The sequence below is a fragment of the Melitaea cinxia genome, chromosome 24 (genome assembly GCF_905220565.1).
Source record: "Melitaea cinxia chromosome 24, ilMelCinx1.1, whole genome shotgun sequence".
NCBI classification, from domain to species: Eukaryota; Metazoa; Arthropoda; class Insecta; order Lepidoptera; family Nymphalidae; genus Melitaea; species Melitaea cinxia.
The window spans coordinates 6,506,123-6,525,754 of NC_059417.1; the positions used below are offsets into that span (position 1 = coordinate 6,506,123).

Sequence of the window (19,632 nt, forward strand, 5' to 3'; positions counted from 1 at the left end):
TGATATGATATTCAAAAATGTTTAGAAATTCTAATGTGTGGATACACAAAAATAAAATCGTACATATTAAAAATAGCATGGTGTCGTCTCCTGTCAAAGATTTTCATTGTAATATGAAACTTTGAATAGTTACGGGTCTCTGTAAAGAACTCACTATAGACGGCGCCACGGTTCGCTTAAACCGAAAATAAAATCATCATATCAAGAATTTCGCTCGAGCGGGTACATCGTTCCATAGCTTAATTGGCTAGAGCGCCGACACGGTCAGTCGGAGACGCGGGTTCGAATCCCGCTGGAGCGGTCAATTTTTGATATGATATTCAAAAATGTTTAGAATTTCTAATGTGTGGGTACACAAAAATAAAATCGTACATATCTATACGCTTACTTATTTTACAATTCCTTTTCAGTGGTACTTCCTGTCTTTTCCTATGGCATGGCCATAGGTTGGCTATCGCCAATGGGCCCTCGGCTCATGTCCGCAGTGGACACTCCTGCAGCTGAACCTGTGCAACGTGAAGTCATATCCTGGATGGCATCCGTTGCTTACCTCGTTGGAACACCAGCAGTTTTTCTCTTCGGTTATATTGTAGACAATTATGGTAGGAAGAAAGCGCTTATGCTGACATCACTCTCAATGGCGGTGAGTAATATTTTCTTAACATGATAAACTAATTTTATTTGTTTGACTGTCGATCTACTATTTAATCTATGGCACTTAGTTAAACGATCTGCGGCACTCTCGTTGTGAAATCACAAAAAAAAAAATATACATAAAAAATAAAGCTTAGTCCTTTTTCCTGAGATGTTGTATACAAGTTTATGTAATTAATATAATGTTAACACGATACGTAAGGACTGCTTCCGTCATTCATCATCTCATTTCCTTCTCCTACATTATTTACATATATTTCATATCACGAGTTTGCAACACATTTAAAAATATAGGTTGTACTTGTATCAAAATTTTATACTTCTGCTTCGTTCGAACTATATTGGAATACGCTTGTAGTATATGGGCCCCTGTATACAATGTACACATCGACAGGATTGAATCACTCCAGAAAAAATTTATAAAACTTTTAAATTTCAAAAGTTACAGAACCTGTCCCACCTATGTTGATTCATGTAAACACTACCAAATTGAATCCCTATCCCAACGTCGTAAGCAGTACGATATTATCTTATTGCATGATATCGTGAGTGGGAAAATAGATTGCAGTGAGCTTTTATCCCAGATTGAATTCCGAATACCATCAAGACGCTCTAGACATATTAAATCATTGTTCAATACACCTCGAGTAAGAACTAATTACGCACGTAACTCGGTCCTCTGCCGTATTGTCAATACGTATAATACGCAGTATCCAAACTTAGACCTGTTTTACCTAAGAACGAAGACGGCACTTAAAAAAGAAATCAAAATGATGCATTTTTCGTAGTATCATCAAAAATATTCCTTATATACCTTCGTCTTACATGCACACACCTACACGAACACGCATTCACCTTTTCATGTCTTACACTCACCTCTAACTGCAGTGGAGGGGACGGAACATAGCCGTTTACTTTTTATTACGTTCTGTTATTTTTTAAATATAGTGTCTAGTTATGTATTTTATAAAGAATAATATTTTTATATATCAGTGTGATCCTATTTTGGCCATATTTGTACATTATATTGTAACATACTATTGTAACATAACGCTGTCGGATTGCCTATAAAATAAATAAATACATGGGGAAAAGGCCCAGCAGTGGATATCACAGACTGAAGCGAAGAAGAAGAACTGGTTTTTTTTTCAATTACACTAATCAAATGTATAATTTTTGAAATAAGAGAGAGAAAAAATTCAGCATTTTAATAATAATTAAGGAAGTTAAAGGGGATAAATGCAAAGAGAATTTACATACAAATACAATTACAATGAATGCACTTTAACTTCTAGTTCTGTAAGATCATCTGCATGTTTAATGATTTTTATTAGTAAAGGAAAAAAAATGTCTTATAGGTACTTCGATTAGATTTTTAAATGCTTACACTGCGGGGCCTCTATTCAAATATCATTTAAATATTGCAAAAAATTTACTCGTCTTATTTAATTTTGAACTCATTGGTAATAATTTATTACACATTATCATCGATACATTTACATATTTGTCTAGATACAGACTTTAGACTGTGACGATCTTCATGTAGTTATAAACTAGTTTTACAACATTCAACAACATTTGCTTGATATATATAACAATTATTCTACCTGCAACTATCTATGTGCGGAGAGTTATAAAAACGTAGTAAAAATTTATGAAAATATAGTAAAATACACCCCACGTTTTTTACTCCGAATTGAATTATTCTCTCAATAACTTAAATTTTATTATAATTTTATTTTGAAGTAATTAATTATAATTGATTGTTCGATCTTCTACGACTATAAACTCTTTGTAAGTCTGTTGTTTGTAGTTCGATTAGCTATAAAAGCGTGGTTTTTTAGTTTTTTTTTAACTATAATTTATTTGAAATTTATTCGCAATCCGCCATTTTGACCTTTTGTAGCAGAGACAGTTTCAATTTACATTATAATATAACATAACTAGCTGTGCCCGCGGCTTCGCCCACGTTGAAATCAGTGTGTCACAAAGTTTTCCCGGCAAACTTCCAGTGAAACTCTCATCAAAATCGCCTTAGCCGCTCCGTAAACCTTCCCTTGAATCCCTCTCGCCATTGGTGAAACCGCATGAAAATCCGTTCAGTAGATTTTGTGGGAATCGATCACATACACTTTTGGGGACTTTGTTTTATAATACACTAACTGTTGCCCTCAACTACGTCCGCGTGGTTATAAAGATATGCATTAATTACTATTAAGATGTTTAACGCAAATCATTTTTTTATTTCAGTCACTTGAAATGCGTATAATATATGCGACTCTAAGTAACTTTTTAAAAGGCACAATTTAGTATAATTTAATAGTTATTTTATAAAACCTCTCTATACACCACATTTGCAGTATAAATAACCTATCAGGCGAACTTATAGCTGCTGTATATGTTTAATACAAACTATCAACCCCAATAATTAAACCCCCTTAGCGGTGGAATATTGCAAAATCCGTTCTTAGCGGATGTCTACTTACAATAATCTACCTCCCTGCCAAATTTCATCTTTTTCCATCCTGGATGAATGGACCATCCAGCGGTTTTTGAGTTCTCGTGGTGAGAGAGTCAGTGACTTTTCTCTTATATATATATTACGATGCATTATTTTGACACTTCCTCACCATCGTTAGAGCATACATTTTAAATTTCAAGTCTCTTACTTCAAAAACATAGGACTTTCATACAAACTTCCAACCCCCGTTTTTTCCCCTTAGGGGTCGAATTTCGTAAAATCCGTTCTTAGCGGATGTCTACGCCTTATAAAAAACTTACCTGTCAAATTTCAAGTTTGTAGCTGTTATAGTTTCGGAGATTTCGTAATGAGTGAGTCAACCTACCATCCCCCGTTTTAACCCCAAAAGGGAGTTGATTTCTAAAGACACATTATTTGGACACCTTCCCACCATCTATAGAGCATACATTTTAAATTTCAAGTCTCTTACTTCAAAAATATAGGACTTTCATACAAACTTCCAACCCCCGTTTTCGTAAAATCTGTTCTTAGCGGATGTCTAGGTCCTATAAGAAGCCTACCTGCCAAATTTCAAGTTTGTAGGTGTTATAGTTTCGAAGATTTCGTGATGAGTGACCTTTCGCTTTTATATAATGTATAGATAGATAGATAGATAGATTTTTTTTTTCTAAATTAGTTGAACCATTTCTATGTTAATGTATTATTAACAGTTTATTTATTATATATAAAATTCGTTTGCATATTAATACAATTGAAATACTTATAATATAATTTTATTACACTTTTAAAGTATTCAATCCTAATGAAAAAAAAAATGTAGGTATAATAATAAGTATGAGCCGTATATTTTAATTTCGTTTGATTCACAAAGAACAACGTTTTTTCTTACTAAATACAAGAATTTACAATTAAAAAAAAACTGATTTTATTTATTAATATACAATATGTATTGTATTTGATATGAATATTTATAATTTTTCTAGAACATCATATAAAAATGCAACAAACGTATTTGCAAATATTTTTTTTTACCTCTACCTATTTATTTATCTACAAATAGTGGCTATATAATTATATAAGGTTAAGTAAGTATTTGTGAGATTCATTTTTCAGATACTATAAACAATATATATATATATATACAAACACACACGTACAAACACACACACACACACATGTTAATAGAATCAAGATGTCAGGTTTCTTTGTAGTTTGATGGAACAGAACTTTTTCGATTACACTGACTAACTTTTTGTTACGTGGGGAAATCCTCATGGACACGCGCCGGTGCGGGGGCACTGGAGGTTGTGACAGACCCTTACTGCCTAAAACCATCCACGTGTGAGCAAACCACCCCATTTAAGGGACGCTCAACCGGACCAGTCTACCATCTGCAGAATGGGGACACATGTCCAGGAACGTCCCCCCTCCAAGCCAGGCAGGTCTGACCTCCAACGCCCGGGTACACAGCATTGGGGGTCAGGCCTGCCCGAGCTCCAACGCCAGATCACACCGGGCAACCGAGCAAAGCTCCAGGGAGTCCAGCACGACCCAGCAACTACCCTACAGGTCCGCCGGACTGCACCAACAACCAACCAAAGCTCCAGGGAGCTAGCACAGCTCGGCCCTCACGCATCAGGTCTGCCGGATTGCACCAGCAGCCGTGCAAAGCTCCAGGGAGCCAGTACAAGCCAGCCGGCACACCGTGCTTTAGCTCTACAGGGTGGGCGACCAAACTATCCGCCCCGTCCCTCTGCTGGTTTTTGGCCCACGGGTTTCCGAATCTAGGACCCCTACCACTCGCAAGCAGGGCAAGCAAGTGGCATGCCCCTATCCGCCACCCGGGGGATGCCCCCATTAGGAGATCCAGCAACTTCCCCTGAGTTCACTTACTAATCATCATCAATCACCTGGTATATCTGGTAGAGCCAGCTGGCGTCCTCCAAAGAATCAACTTATATTTCTTTCTATTCCTATATTTCTTTTCAGGCGTGCTGGGGATTAAAGTTATATTCGACAGAAACTTGGGCTTTGATAACAGCCCGTGCTATTATTGGCCTTGGAGTCAGTGGCTCCTATGTAGTAACACCCCTTTATATCAAGGAAATAAGCGAAGACAGCATCCGAGGAATGTTGGGCAGTCTTGTAGTTCTATCACAGAATCTCGGCAACCTCTTGGTGTATATTTTGGGAGAGTATATGTGTTATCATGCCACTTTGTGGGTTTGTTTATCAGTGCCATTGGTACATTTGCTACTCTTCCCGACCATGCCAGAGACACCTTCATATTTACTGAAAAGCGGTAAAGTTGAGGTAAGCTTAGAATATTTATATATATAAATCTTTCTTTGGGAAATTGTGTATTATAAAATATTTGAAATACTGGTCCACTCAGTTTACTACTAAACGAATTAATTGATCTTCAAATGAGTGAATTTGAATCTAAAATTTTCTGTAATAAATAAATTCGCAACTTAGTTGTCTTAAAAATGTGCAATTCAAGTTGTAAATTTACTTACGATTTTTAAATTATTTTAGGAAGCCAGATCAGCACTGGCCTGGTTGCGCTGCCGGCAGCCTGCCGATGCGGTAGTGGATAGCGAACTACAGACATTACTCCTAGAATTGGAACAGACTAGTTCTTGTAAATTCTTCACAACGCTTAAAACATTAGGTAGGTATTTAAAATTGATTTTTGCAGAGTTATTTGTATATTTAGAATTTTAAATTTTTAAATCAAATAGAAGTGTTTTAATAATTAATAATTTACATAAAAATGTTATACTCACTGACTTTTATTAGATTCTCATATTCATATTACTTTTGCTATATGTAATAGCACTACGCAGTACTCCGTTTGTATTTATCATCTTGGAGCTTTTTTTATTTTGTACTAGCTTAGGTGATGTAATTTGGAATAAGGTATTATTAGTTTTCTTTCTTTGCGTATAAGAAGAAAAGTATCTTAACGCAAAAAATATACCGTACCACACAGACAATTCGTTCAAAATTATATTGATGATGATGAATGAATCATTGAAGTAGGGCTCAAAAGTAGGGTAATGCTAAATCCTGCTTAAATATGGAGTAGCCTATCTGAGGATGTAACATACAGAAGATCACAGCTGAATAACACTGTTCTCTAGTAGTGTTGGGTTTTTGTGGCGAGTAAGTGGGCCAGAGCTTCTGGGGGGACTTGGGGGTAGGGTTGGCAACAAGCTCGCGATGCTTCTGGTGTTGCAGACATCTGCTACAGTAACCACTTACCATCATGTGTGTACGCTTAGTTGCCAGCTTAGTTATATAAAAAAGTTAATATTTGTGTTGGTATCTTAGTAGAAGACTTGATGAGTTTTTTTTAAATAATTATTCAAGTTTTAAGTGTGTAATATTGTTCAATATACTGACTAGTGAGTAGAACATAGCGTGCTTAAATGAGAGCTAGCACTAACAAACTATTTGCAACTTATTTGTTTATTAAAACAAAGCAAACTTACCCCGTACCCCTTTTTACGAAAATTACGCGAACGGAGGAGTATAAAATTTCGCACACTTATATTTTATATAGAGAAGGAGTGCAGAATGCTAATATTTTTTTTATTATGTATAAAAAATAGATTAAATTAATTAAAAAAAAAAAAAAAAACATTACAGACACTAACTGCCATGTATTTGACACACACGCATATTAACTTTTTTGTTTATTGTTCAAACTTTCGACCACTGGCCGACCACTAATTCACCTTCATTTCATAGAAAAACCTGAATTTCTCGAAAGGTATAGTGAGACATACAGGAATAAAACACTTGATTTAGTGGTATAAAATATATTATTGAAGTATGCTTTGCGATTTATTCTCACACTAAATATAAACAAAAAATTATAATAATTGTGTTTGCTGGTAAACGAAAAAAACCGACTTCAATTTCATCGATAAGTAATACAACATAGACGACCAAAATTAACAAACGCACTAGTCACCCCTACGATTTTCGAGTTCCCATCGATTTCTCTGGGATGCCATCATCAGATCCTAGTTTTCTTATCATGGTACCACCGTTGGTATATCTCCTTTTCAACAAACAAAGAATCATCAAAATCGGTTCACAAACGATGAATTTATCCGCGAACACACATAAAAAAATAAGAAACCCTTTTTGAAGTCGGCAAAATACGGTTGTTTAAGGATTCCTTAAGATATTTTATTAAGTTCCTTTTACTCAACAGAAACCATTTACATACAATACCTATTAAAACATAGTTGTTAGTCATCTTCAAAATTTGAAAAAAAAAGTATTAAAAACATGAATATATAAGTCATTATAATAAATTAAGACACCATGTTATCATTAAGATAATATAAGGCTTCGTAGACGACGTTTACTCTTGTCTGGCTTATTAACGGTACCGTATTTTGTTAAAAAAATGAGAACTCCAACCTCAGACTGATCAGCATTTATAAAAAAAATGTAAAAAAAATTATAAATTGAAAAATAACATTACTTTTCATTGCCAATTTTTCATCAACTCTATTTTTATTTAACTGTAAGCGCTATAATTAATTGAAAAATGTAATATTACCATAGTAAACCAAAAAAATTGATAGCGCACCTTGTTTACGATCTTAATTTTATTATTCTTGCTTACCATAAGTTAAAGTAGATTTCTCTATATTACCATAAATTAAATACAGTTTTGAATATATAAACAATAAAAAATACATTTTAATAATAATTATTTCGTCCAAGTTGTACATATGAATTTCGCGGGGAGCCTTAACGATAGTAAAAACAGCTGTGAGACTAGTAAGAGAACAAGCTTTACCATTTACATATTATACAATACCTACATTCGTTTCAAAAAAGTTTCTTATTAATCTCCACTTTAAAAGTAATCTTCTTTTGAAGAATTACTTTGAGTGGTTCGAAGATGGTTTAAGGGTGTCCATCTTACCATCTTAAGCTAGGGATTGCAATCCTAGAAAGCGGTATCTTGTAATCTCGCGGGATCATGCACCACTTATTGACCTGCATGAAAACCCAGATACTTCGTCAAAAAAAGTATATGTAATGGTAAGAATCACTGTAGTCTGAGACAACTAGGAGTATGATAGCGTCGTTTTCGAACTACAGCTAGCGGAACATCTGGAACTGACACAGGTACTGATTTCCTGTTAAAGGAAGAATTAGAAAAAGAGAACAATGAGACAATTTTGAAAAATGAAATTGTGTGCTTTATGTCCGATGGAGTTCAAGGAATAAACGCTTACTATGACGTTCCAACTTAAGCGTAGAAGCCGAGAGACTAAAACATAATACAATGTATCGATAAAATAGTCAATTAAATACGCATTATTACTGATAGCTCAAGAACTGCTTGTTAGATCTTAATGAAATTTAAATGTTAACACAAGATATACTTTTATACCAAAAGCAGGTATCAAAATTAGTCTTATTCTAGACAAATTAGGTTTAACCATATTTTAGTTAGTCGTAAGCATTTCCGATTGACAGGTCATTTACCCGATTGGCCTGAAAATTCCAACTACGTGTACTTGATTATGATTTATTAAATTATTATTTGGTTAGGAAACAAATTATGGTTGTTACATTACATATGATACGTTAAATAAAAGTTTATTACATAAAATATGATATGTTACACAAACATCGATGGTTTCAGTTAGATTTTATAATATTATTTTGAGAGTGCGAGATCCCGCGAGATTTATTAAAAAGCAACGCATAACATAACATATACTTACACCTAATTGGTTGATTGTTGCTATTTTTTATTATTTCTATTGGAGGTTATAATTTAATTTTGCCTCTCTCAGAATCGGCAAAAAAAGCAGTAAAAAACTATTGTAAAAGATTATAATGAAACAACTTTTTCGGATTTTATCGCCGTTTATTAAGTTTATGCTCGACGTTTCGGATACTTTACATCACGAAGTGGTAGCTAGCAGTTACTCACCGCGATAAAAACAGAAAAAGTTTTTTTTTATTGTAATTAGTGAAATTCGCCTAAATATTAGTAAACAATATTATACAAGACGACCGCGTAGACGCCGCGTTGGCTCAACGGTCACAGCCATGGATTGTACCTGTTGCGCTGGCGGTTGCGGGTTCGATCCCCGCACATGACAAACATTTGTATTGGCCATACAGGTGTTTCCTGTGGTCTGGGCGTTTGTGCAGTCCTTGTGGGTCTCCCCACCGTGCCTCGGAGAGCACGTTAAGCCGTCGGTCCCGGTTGTTATCATGTACACCTGATAGCGATCGTTACTCATTGTAGGGAATATATCCGCCAACCCGCATTGGAGCAGCGTGGTGGATTAAGCTCTGATCCTTCTCCTACATGAGGAAAGAGGCCTATGACCAGTAGTGGGATATTACAGGCTGAAGCGAAGCGTATTATACAAGATTGTAAACTCCTTAAATAAAGAAAAAAAATCAAACACTTGTCGTCATACGCTTTAAAATTATAACGATGGCAGTTCAAATATTAAACAATAATACACACACTTAAAACTTAAATAATTATTTAAATAATTGTGTTTGCTCGCAAACAAAAAAAATTGACTTCAATTACATCGACGAGTAACTGTCAATACAGCGTAGATCGACGAAAAAATTGTCAAGTAACTACGCGTTATCAAAGATTACTCAAAAATTAGTTATCAGATCTCGATAAAATTTAAATGTGACCACATGATAAGCACCAGCATTCGATAAAATTAAAATTTATCAAAATCAATACACCTAGTACTAAGTTATTGCGGATTTTCGAAAGTTTTCCTCGATTTCTCTGGAATCCTATCATCACATTCTGGTTTCCTTATCATGGTACCAAACTAGGGATATCTCCTTTCCGTCAAAAAAAGAATAATCAAAATCGGTACATCCAGTAGAAAGTTATGCGGTATAATACAACGTAGGTCGACGAAAAAAGCGTCAAGTAAAAACGCATTATTAGATATAATTCGAAAAGTAATTGTTAGATCTCAAATAAATTTAAATGGGACCAATTGACACACACCACCATTCGATTAAGAAAAAATTGTCGAATTCGGTCCACCCGGTCAAAAGTTCTGATATAACATACATAAAAGAAATAAAAAAAATACAGTCGAATTGAGAACCTCCTCCTTTTTTGGAAGTCGGTTAAAAAAAGTGATCTTTTATACCTACATTATTTAATCTAATGACCAAGTCGTTAAGTTTGCATGAATATTTAAAATTAGAATAAATAGATGACAATAAAATAAAATAATGTTGAGTCATTACTTTAACATATTAACAATTTGAACACCCAAAACAATTGCTTGGAAGATGATAAATACGGTCTGCGTATGCTTTTCACGGGGTCTCAATTTAGTTCAGTACCATTGCAGTGCAATTTTTATTTGCGTTACAGAAATTCGGTGGTTTGGCCGCCGCTACGTCGCTACATACAGTCCAAATTGTCAAGTACCTATCTCAAATAGACCACAATCGCAATTTTTTTTTTCGTTTAATACTTCTCCAACGCTACATAGTAACAATGTGTAACTAAAACTTCAACAACAAGCCATAACAAGATGTCTTATACAATACTCGTAATCCACAAAACAGGTGTAAACAAACGTATTTACAATTCGTTAAATAACCCGTACGTAACTTTTCCACCATTACAATAATATGTTTCCTGTGTCAAGATTGTTAGCGGCCGAAGCAACAAAGTAAGCAGTAACGGGATTCGAAGTGGTAGCTAAACAATACTCACGGGCTCCAAGTAACGAATTGACTTAACGTTGACATTCAGTTTATGAACCTAAGTGGTTCGGAAGTCTGCCGGTAAACATAACTGTGGAACTAGTCGCGCCGGTTCGTCCTATTTTGGTAACGGTTCAATAATTCGATATATTTGTTAATGGGTCTCTTAATGGGTACATGGCGAAATTACGTGATCATCGTCTTTTCGAATTTAAATAAATTCTAGATTTAAATGTACTTTAGTGTTTTAAAAAAAATGCTTGAGAAAATGAAGCGTGACCTCAGAGGTAATAATAAAACACGCCTATGATGACTATGATCGATTAGAGAAGTGGTTTCGAATTTAATTTGTTAAAACTTTAATAATAATTTAAAGTTTCAAATGGTTAAATAAACTAATTGTAATAGTGTATTATATCTTCTAAAACTTTTCTTTTATACTTCAACTTTATTTTCATACTTTTTTTTTAAAATTAATAGTTAAAAACTATTTCAATATTTATTATTCTAAATCTTATTTTATTACTGCTTATATTTTGTGTCATACCTTTTACTTTTAACTACTACGTTTGTATGTCGACATGTTGTTAAAGAAATGGAAACAAAATATGGTAATTTTTTCGTATATTTTAAGACATTAAAGGTACAATTAATTGGGTTGTTCTTTCGTTTCACCAGCTAGGAATGTTGTTTCTACGATTTAATATAGAACGATACACAGTTATATCAAATAAGAATTTTGAATGCTTTTAACTTACTTTCCTAAATTCATTTTCTATAAAGTGTCAATTTAGTTGACTAATCTTTTGTAAGATTTCTTATTAATTAAACTTCAGTTACTAAACTTACTCCATGTTAACTTACTCTCTCTTATTTAACTCTTAAATATTTTTTTTTATGAATTAAATTTATGTAAATAAATTTTTTACAAAGACTACACAATATAGCTCAGTCTGTGTCCAAATAAATTGATTTTAATCAAAATATCTATTTAACATACATAAATATTGTATGTGGAGTCTCGCCCGAATACTTCATACCATTCCTAAGGGTTTTATTGCACTTTACTATTGTAAATGTCTGTATTGAACTTCATAAATGGAATTTTAGTCTTTTACAAGACTACGGTATATACCTACCTTTTTAGATATACAAAATCACTAGGTCTTTAACGTAATATTAGTTTTCGACTCATTTATAATAAAATTTTGCAGTAATTATTAAGTGAAATCATTTTTACATACAGACAATATTTTGAACTAAGTCAGCAAAAAGTAACTATAGCTTCATAATATCCTAACAGCTTTTTAGTTCTAGTAACGTTTGAAATCAGTGGTGGGGAGACAAACGGGTAAGACCAAAGAGTAAAGTAAGAGTAATAATAAAATACGGGATAAGATTGTGAGGCTCTTCATCGATCACGAAACCTTAGAAACTGGTACGAGCTTAGGTAAAAAATAAATAAGCGTTCAAATGTGTGCAATTAGTTATCAAAAATTCACAAACATATTGACGATTTAAAGACATTATACTATTTGCACTTACCATGTACGAAAAATACTGTATTTTGATAAATGTTGACGTCGTTTTCCTTCCGTTTTAAAATATTATAAAAAATTTAGCTTAATTCGTTAGGCTTTTGTAAAGTTCAAATAAAACTTAATAATTTTTTTTATTTGCAAACATTTTATTACAGAATTATGTTGCAAAATAACAACATTTCTTCGAATTTATTAAATATTTTTTTGCAGTATCTGACCGATGCATTTTCCGCGCCTTCCGAATAACTTTGACGATAACGCTGGCGAGGGAGCTGTGTGGCTGTCTAGCTGTGCTGCACTTTGCATCGTCGATATTTAGCGCAGCCGGCGATAGTTTACTACTGACTCCTAACCAGCAGGCCGCCATACTGGGAATTGTTCAGCTTGTGGGCTCTTGCACAGCCTCAAGTTTAGTGGAAAGAACGGGACGGAAGGTATGTTATAAGTAATAAATCTTTTAATACGCACACGGTCGTGTGTTCCTAAGATGAATAGTCAGCTGATATAGCCATTTTAATAATTTTTTTGGATGAATATACATATTTGAATATAATATAATTAATTAGTTTATTACACTCAAACCCAGGGCCGCAATGGAACCGGGCTCATCGAAACGCGCTGGTCAATCACATGAAAAATCTTCTTATTCTGTATAATTTTTAGGCTCTCTATTAAGTATATCAGCCACTACCACTATAGTATTGATAGGTAAATATCAGAAATGGATTTAGCATGAGCGTATACATATCTAGTTTTTTTTGCACCCGTCATTATATAACAAAAATTCCAGCGAGTATTTTTCTTTGACATGTGCTGGGATTTGCGATTGCGATTATAGGGTTTAGATCTTCGCCTATGTATCTATCATCTGGATATTTTCGCTCCATAAATCAGCGACGTCGACAATGTAATGATTATTATTATTTATTCGAGAAACAAGCATATAAAATTATGTCATAAAGTATAACTAAATTATAATTATTACACAATATTATCATTAAACGTTACATAATTAACATTCAATAGTTGTTTACGTTTACAACTTGTGTAAATGTAAAATTTAATAGCAGCAACACAACACTGCTTGAAAGCATTATTATTTAGCTGTGATCGTCTGTAAGGTCGAGATACTACCCCAGTTCAGCTGCTCCATATTTTGAGCAGAAAATTTCCTGCTGTGCCCTACCTTAGCCAAAAGTTGTACTTGGGTGTTACTTAAATAATCTCTTCCCCACTTGACAACTTTAACAGATACTATTATAAAGCGTTGTTTGTTTCCCCAGCCACTGTTAGCCACCACGTGCTTAGTGTCAGGAATAGCGATGGCGGCGCTGGGTACATGGTTCGCTCTCGGGACACAAGCGCACGCGTGGCTGCCCGTGTTGGCTCTCTGCCTCTGTATCTATTGCGACGCGGCTGGCCTGCAACCAGTGCCTTTTGTGGTTATGACTGAGATGTTCTCTTTCCAGGTAAGTTATTCTCGAAATATCTTTATAAGCTAGGGAGTACGCACAATACCTACTACTAGTTAGAGGAAAGTTGGGCAAAGGGTCTATATACATGCAGTGTATCTGAAGTTTTACTTTTTTATGGATTCTTTGGTCAAATTTTTAAGCTTAGTGCAATATATAGACTTTAGTTCTTTAATATATTCTAAAATAAATTAACACCGTCACTTGGTTAAATTTTCACTTTAATTATTCCATTCGGTCTGCAAAATTTACTTATTATTTTTGTCATTCATAAGATAGTTTATATAAATAGTCAAATCTAGTTGTTATTCATAGAAAATTTATACGAATACTTACTTAACCAATAACCTATTATCTACAAATTTTCTGTTTTTTCCAGTATCGCGGTACAGTCACATCGATTGTGATAGCCTTCGCGTGTGCTCTAGTCTCAGTACAGTTACGAGTCTTCCAACCCTTGGCCACGCACGTTGGACTTTACTTCGTATTCTGGTTATTTGCTACTGTATGTATCATCAGCACGGCGTACATCGTCTTCTACGTTCCCGAAACCAAGAGAAGATCTATTGAGGAGATTTACTCAGAATTTGGTGTAAAAAAAGAAAAGGATCCAGAAGCAAATGTTACGAGACTTTAATTTTACTAACTTAGATGATTTCCTTTCTAATATCACTTGAAAAGATTTTCGTTTGGCTCGATAGCATGGGCGTACCCACAGGGGGGCAAGGTGGTGTGCTTGCCCCACCCTGACTAGAAGTCACTAATAACATTTTGTAGATTTATAATACGAGAAAAAAATGAAATGTCATTACATAGTATGAAACAAAGGCTTCCCGCTATCTATATGCTTAGATTTTTAAAACTACGCAACGGATTTTGATGTGGTTTTCATAAATAAATAAACAGAGTGATTCCAGAGGAAGGTTTATTTATATAACACATGCATAATATAGTAGAGGAACACTGATAGTTTTTGCAACTGTGCGAAGCCGGGGCAAGCCGCTAGCTACTTTATAAAAATGAAAATAAAATAACCTATATTTCAGATATAAACTTGATTGAATAATAAACATTATTTGTCTAATATTAGAAAATAATAAAGTCCATTTTTTTGCTTATTTCGGGTTTGGGGTGATGTGGACATTTAATGACTTTTGCAGCTTTGACTATCAGATTTCGAGATTTATTTTTAAGTTTTTGTTTCAAGTTCCTGTGTTAACACATGATTGTGGGTTAAATCATCTCCCCTCTTTAATTGTAAATATTGTACGCATCGTCCTTGGTTTTGGGCAACGAAAACGCGATATGTTAAATTTTTTATACTAGAACAGTTTGTATTGACATGATGATTGACCAACAATGTCATTTACAAGGTCATAAAATCATTATTAAATTCCGAAACTCAATCAATTGACGTTACAGCAAAATCATACCCCAATATATAGTTTTTTCTACTTATGTATTATTATGCATTTGTGTATCTTTTATTTATTGACCAAAACACTATTTGTGAGTGAATGGTTGCCTTATTACATGTTAATATAGTTTAGCTAACAATACTCCCTTGTATTATATATCTTTCTTGGCTTTAATGTGAATCGGTAATATTAATTAATGACTTAAATGTTATAATTATGTTAAGTAATGATATCTTGTAAACATTAACATAAATGACAGTAGTACGTAGGTACCTACTTATTATATTATACTAAAGTGAAAAATAATGACTTATTATTGAAAATTGTAAGCTGTACGCATTTTATGAGGAGTACGAAATATTTTAATTTTAAAATAAGTATTGTAGTCACCACATGCGAGCTATTGAAACGCAAATTTCGTAGATGTTTTGGTGTATATTCTATAATCATAATATTTAATTGGAATGTCAAATTATTATATTATTGTATTTAACGATATTATATTTTAGACAATTTAGTAGAGAAACATTTGCAACTTTTCTCAAGAGGACTTATCGAGGTTGTCCCTTGACCTTTGACTGAGTCTACAACGTTACCGAAATATTAGAAACCTCAAAACAATAACTCTACACTTGTTTAAATAAAGTGTTAATAGTGGCCGTGAAATCTTAAAACTTATATTGAAAAACAGTTGCCACATATTTCTTTTTAATTTGATTTAACCTTTAATAACCCACTGCTGGGGTTTATCCGTGTAGGAGAGAATCATAAATACGAAATAAGATTTATCAAATATTAAAAGTAAAAGTAAAGTAAAAGAAATAATATAATCGGTAGGTAATTATTTTAAAACATTAGGTATAATATAGATTAACAAGTATTTAAATGTTAATTAACAAAAAATTAATTTGTAAGGCAAAAAAATTAAATGTGTAAACATGGGCGTACTCAGAATATAGTAAGAGTTAAAAAAAATATGATAAGTAGTAGAAAATTAAATTCATTTTATTTGCTGCAAATTTTAAATGAAATGTTTCAGAAAAGTACTTTACCAAAAATTTCCTTATCTTCTAATATATAAAATTCTCGTGTCGCGGTGTTTGTAGTTAAACTCCTCCGAAACGGCTTGACCGATTCTCATGAAATTTTGTGTGCATATTGGGTAGGTCTGAGAATCGAACAGCATCTATTTTTCATACCCCTAAGTTGTAGGGGAGGGGGGGATTAAGGTTAATAACATATATGGCAAACAACGTTTGCGGGGTCAGCTATCACTTATTAGTTTCGAGTCAGGGTTGGGACCAATGCCCCACCGTGTGTACGACCATGTGTATAGATGTATTTAAAATAATGTAGATATAGGGCTGTACTTTTATTGCTAAGATGTAGATTGTCGAATTATTTGTAGATGTACATGTGGTAGAGTGCTTGTAAAATTTGTATGTCAGTATCCGATACTATGAAGACTGGTGTTAATAAATATTTATGATAAACTTTATTATTTTCTTCTACATAATATGATTTGCATTAAAATATTAATCAAAAATACCTACTAACATTGAAAGTAATTTAAGTCTGTAAATTGTAGGAAGAAGGATCAGAGCTCAATCCACCACGCTGCTCCCAATGCGGGTTGGCGGTTATATTCCTTACTATGAATAACGATCGCTATGTACATGATAACAACCGGGACCAACGGCTTAACGTGCTTTCTGAGGCACAGTAGTGAGACCCACAAGGACTACAGAAACATCTGTATGGCCAATACAAATGTTTGTCATGTGCGGGGATCGAACCCACAACTACCAGCGCAACAATCACAAACCAGTGCTGCGACTGTTGCGCCAACGCGTCTGTAAATTTAATTACGAAATTTTGCTATTACAAAAAAATTATTACCGTTTGTTTTTGTTTTTAATTGTAATTGTTGAATTGAAGAACTGTATATATATATATATATATATATATATATATATATATATATATATATATTTCAAGATATAATATTTTATCTGACAAACATAACATAACACACATATTTAATGAAATAGTTATTAATAACTGTGTAGTATTGCTTTTAAGCAGTGTTGTTCCTGTAGGTGTGTAAGGTGACCGGCGATCCAGGGGGAATTGGGGATGGAGTGCTTGCGATGTTTCTGGTTTTGCAGACGTCTATAAGCTTCGGTAATTGTTCACCATTAGGTGAGCCGTACGCTTGTTTGCCGACCGATATAAGTATATATTAAAAAAATATTATCTAAATTTTTTGTCAGACTTACTTGGCAGCTAAAAATGGTATCAAATATGAATATCAAAGCGGGTTCGGAAATTCCGGTACAGATAAGACTTATTTATAAATAAATAGGGTTCAGAAATAAAACACAAGATCACAAGCAATGGAATGTTTACAATTGCAACGACAGTCCTTACGATATCATAGATGTTGATTACAAGCCTCGTCTAGAAAGACAGTCTCACTTTGCTCCGGGTGTCAATTAAAATATTTCATCTATAATAAATAATACATCTGGTATCTACTCAACCCTTTCGTTGATATCACAACCTTACAACGCTCTCAAGCTAGGAATGAAACGTTACACCTTGGCCGAATGGAGTCAAATTAAAAACAAAACAGGCCTGACCGGTGTCACCACTGACACTGACAGCTGTCATTAAAAAGCACAAAGCAAGACCACCTTTCCTCAGCGTCAATCCAAAGCGGTTTTTGTTTGCACAAATACAAAAAACACTGCATAAAATAGTCGGTTAATACATAATGACGTGACCTAATATACAACACATAAAAAAATCGTATTTTTATATAAACGACACAGTACAGAAACGGAGTGTTCACTTTGTGCTTCCTACTTAATTACATAGTTACACAAGATATACAACTACTCTACGTTTTTATACGAAATCTATTATGGTATAAAATACTATGCACTTATAGTATTACATATAGTATGGATTTTAAAATATAGGTAAAATAGTTAAATATATTATCTGTGGATGGGGGGAAAGAGGGATTTTTATAAAATCTAATGTTTAAATTTTAATCTTGAAATATTGTAATAAGTACAGAACTTACGAACTAATACGAGTTTTATTTATATGACATGTACAGTAATGTCTCGGATTTATTGGCGTCTTTATATCAGAGAGTAAAATAGATAGCTATATTTTTTTTATTCAAAACAATTTTAATCGAATACATCTTCACGACTATGACGACCTAAATCACAAATTTTATTTCAAAGCAACTGACCTAACGAACTTTGTATTGCCATATTTTTTTCGTTAATTATAAATTTTTATTCTTAACATACAAACTTTGCCCTGACAATAATAAACAAAAAAAAGAACTATCCATTGTAATGCCTTCGTTCGGAAGTAATGCGCGTCATACATTTCGGCTGTTTATTTTTATTTATATATATTATAATAATACATAGGTAACAAGGCTTTATAGCGTTTATACTCAGATAGTTTTATTTAGTTATACATATCATATAAATGAAAACTGCAGTATACACTTTGGATTATTCTGCAGTATACACTTTGGATTATTCTAATGACATCTTGTAATTCCTAGCTATAAAATAAATAAACCTATGGTAGAATCCATCACATACCGGCAAGATATTCTTCACGCCTTACATTATCTAAAAACAACTTATATTATCTAAAAACAAATGATATGCCAAAACCTAGCCTACGTGTTTCATATTTACGTTTTGATACATTATGTACAAAGTACCGTATCTATTAGATAATTGAAAAATATATTAAATACAGAATTTTTTAAAATATAATTTTTATTTGAATGTATTTAAAGAAATCGTGCGAAGTCAACAGAGATGACGATATATCTCACGATCGTAGTAATTATCAGAAAAATTAACTGTAATATTATTTTTGATGATTTTTGGCTTCGTTTAGATGTTTATTTATAAAGAAGTATTTTGTACATAATATATTTAAACTGAATTAGTGATTAACGTAATTTTTATTAAAATACTAAGACTGATCAATATTAGTTATTATAAAAAAAAACATACATTTGCCTTCGTTATACAGTTTTATATTCTTTCGAAAATTGTATGAAAGACGGGCATGGAAAATTTTATTTTATGGTATTCTTTAGTCAATCACTAAGAACATTACAAGGTTTATATCATAAAAAACGAAAACATACTTATATATGTAATTTCATATTTTAAGTACATTACCAAAACATAACAAAAAAGAAAATTAATAACATTGATGCATTAAAAAACTTAATTACAAAAAAAAAAAAAAAAAAA

At 33.1% G+C, this 19,632-nt stretch overlaps 1 protein-coding gene across 1 annotated transcript; it reads left to right on the forward strand.

Moving 5' to 3' along the window:
* Nucleotides 1-379: 379 nt before the first annotated feature.
* On the forward strand, nucleotides 380-14,590 carry LOC123665338 (facilitated trehalose transporter Tret1-like; the record flags this gene model as incomplete). Its single annotated transcript, XM_045599651.1, has 6 exons — nucleotides 380-643; nucleotides 5,126-5,449; nucleotides 5,675-5,810; nucleotides 12,646-12,869; nucleotides 13,719-13,904; nucleotides 14,287-14,590. Coding segments are annotated over 6 exons (1,392 nt in total), but the record flags the coding sequence as incomplete, so codon positions are not given.
* Between the last annotated feature and the right edge of the window lie 5,042 nt (nucleotides 14,591-19,632).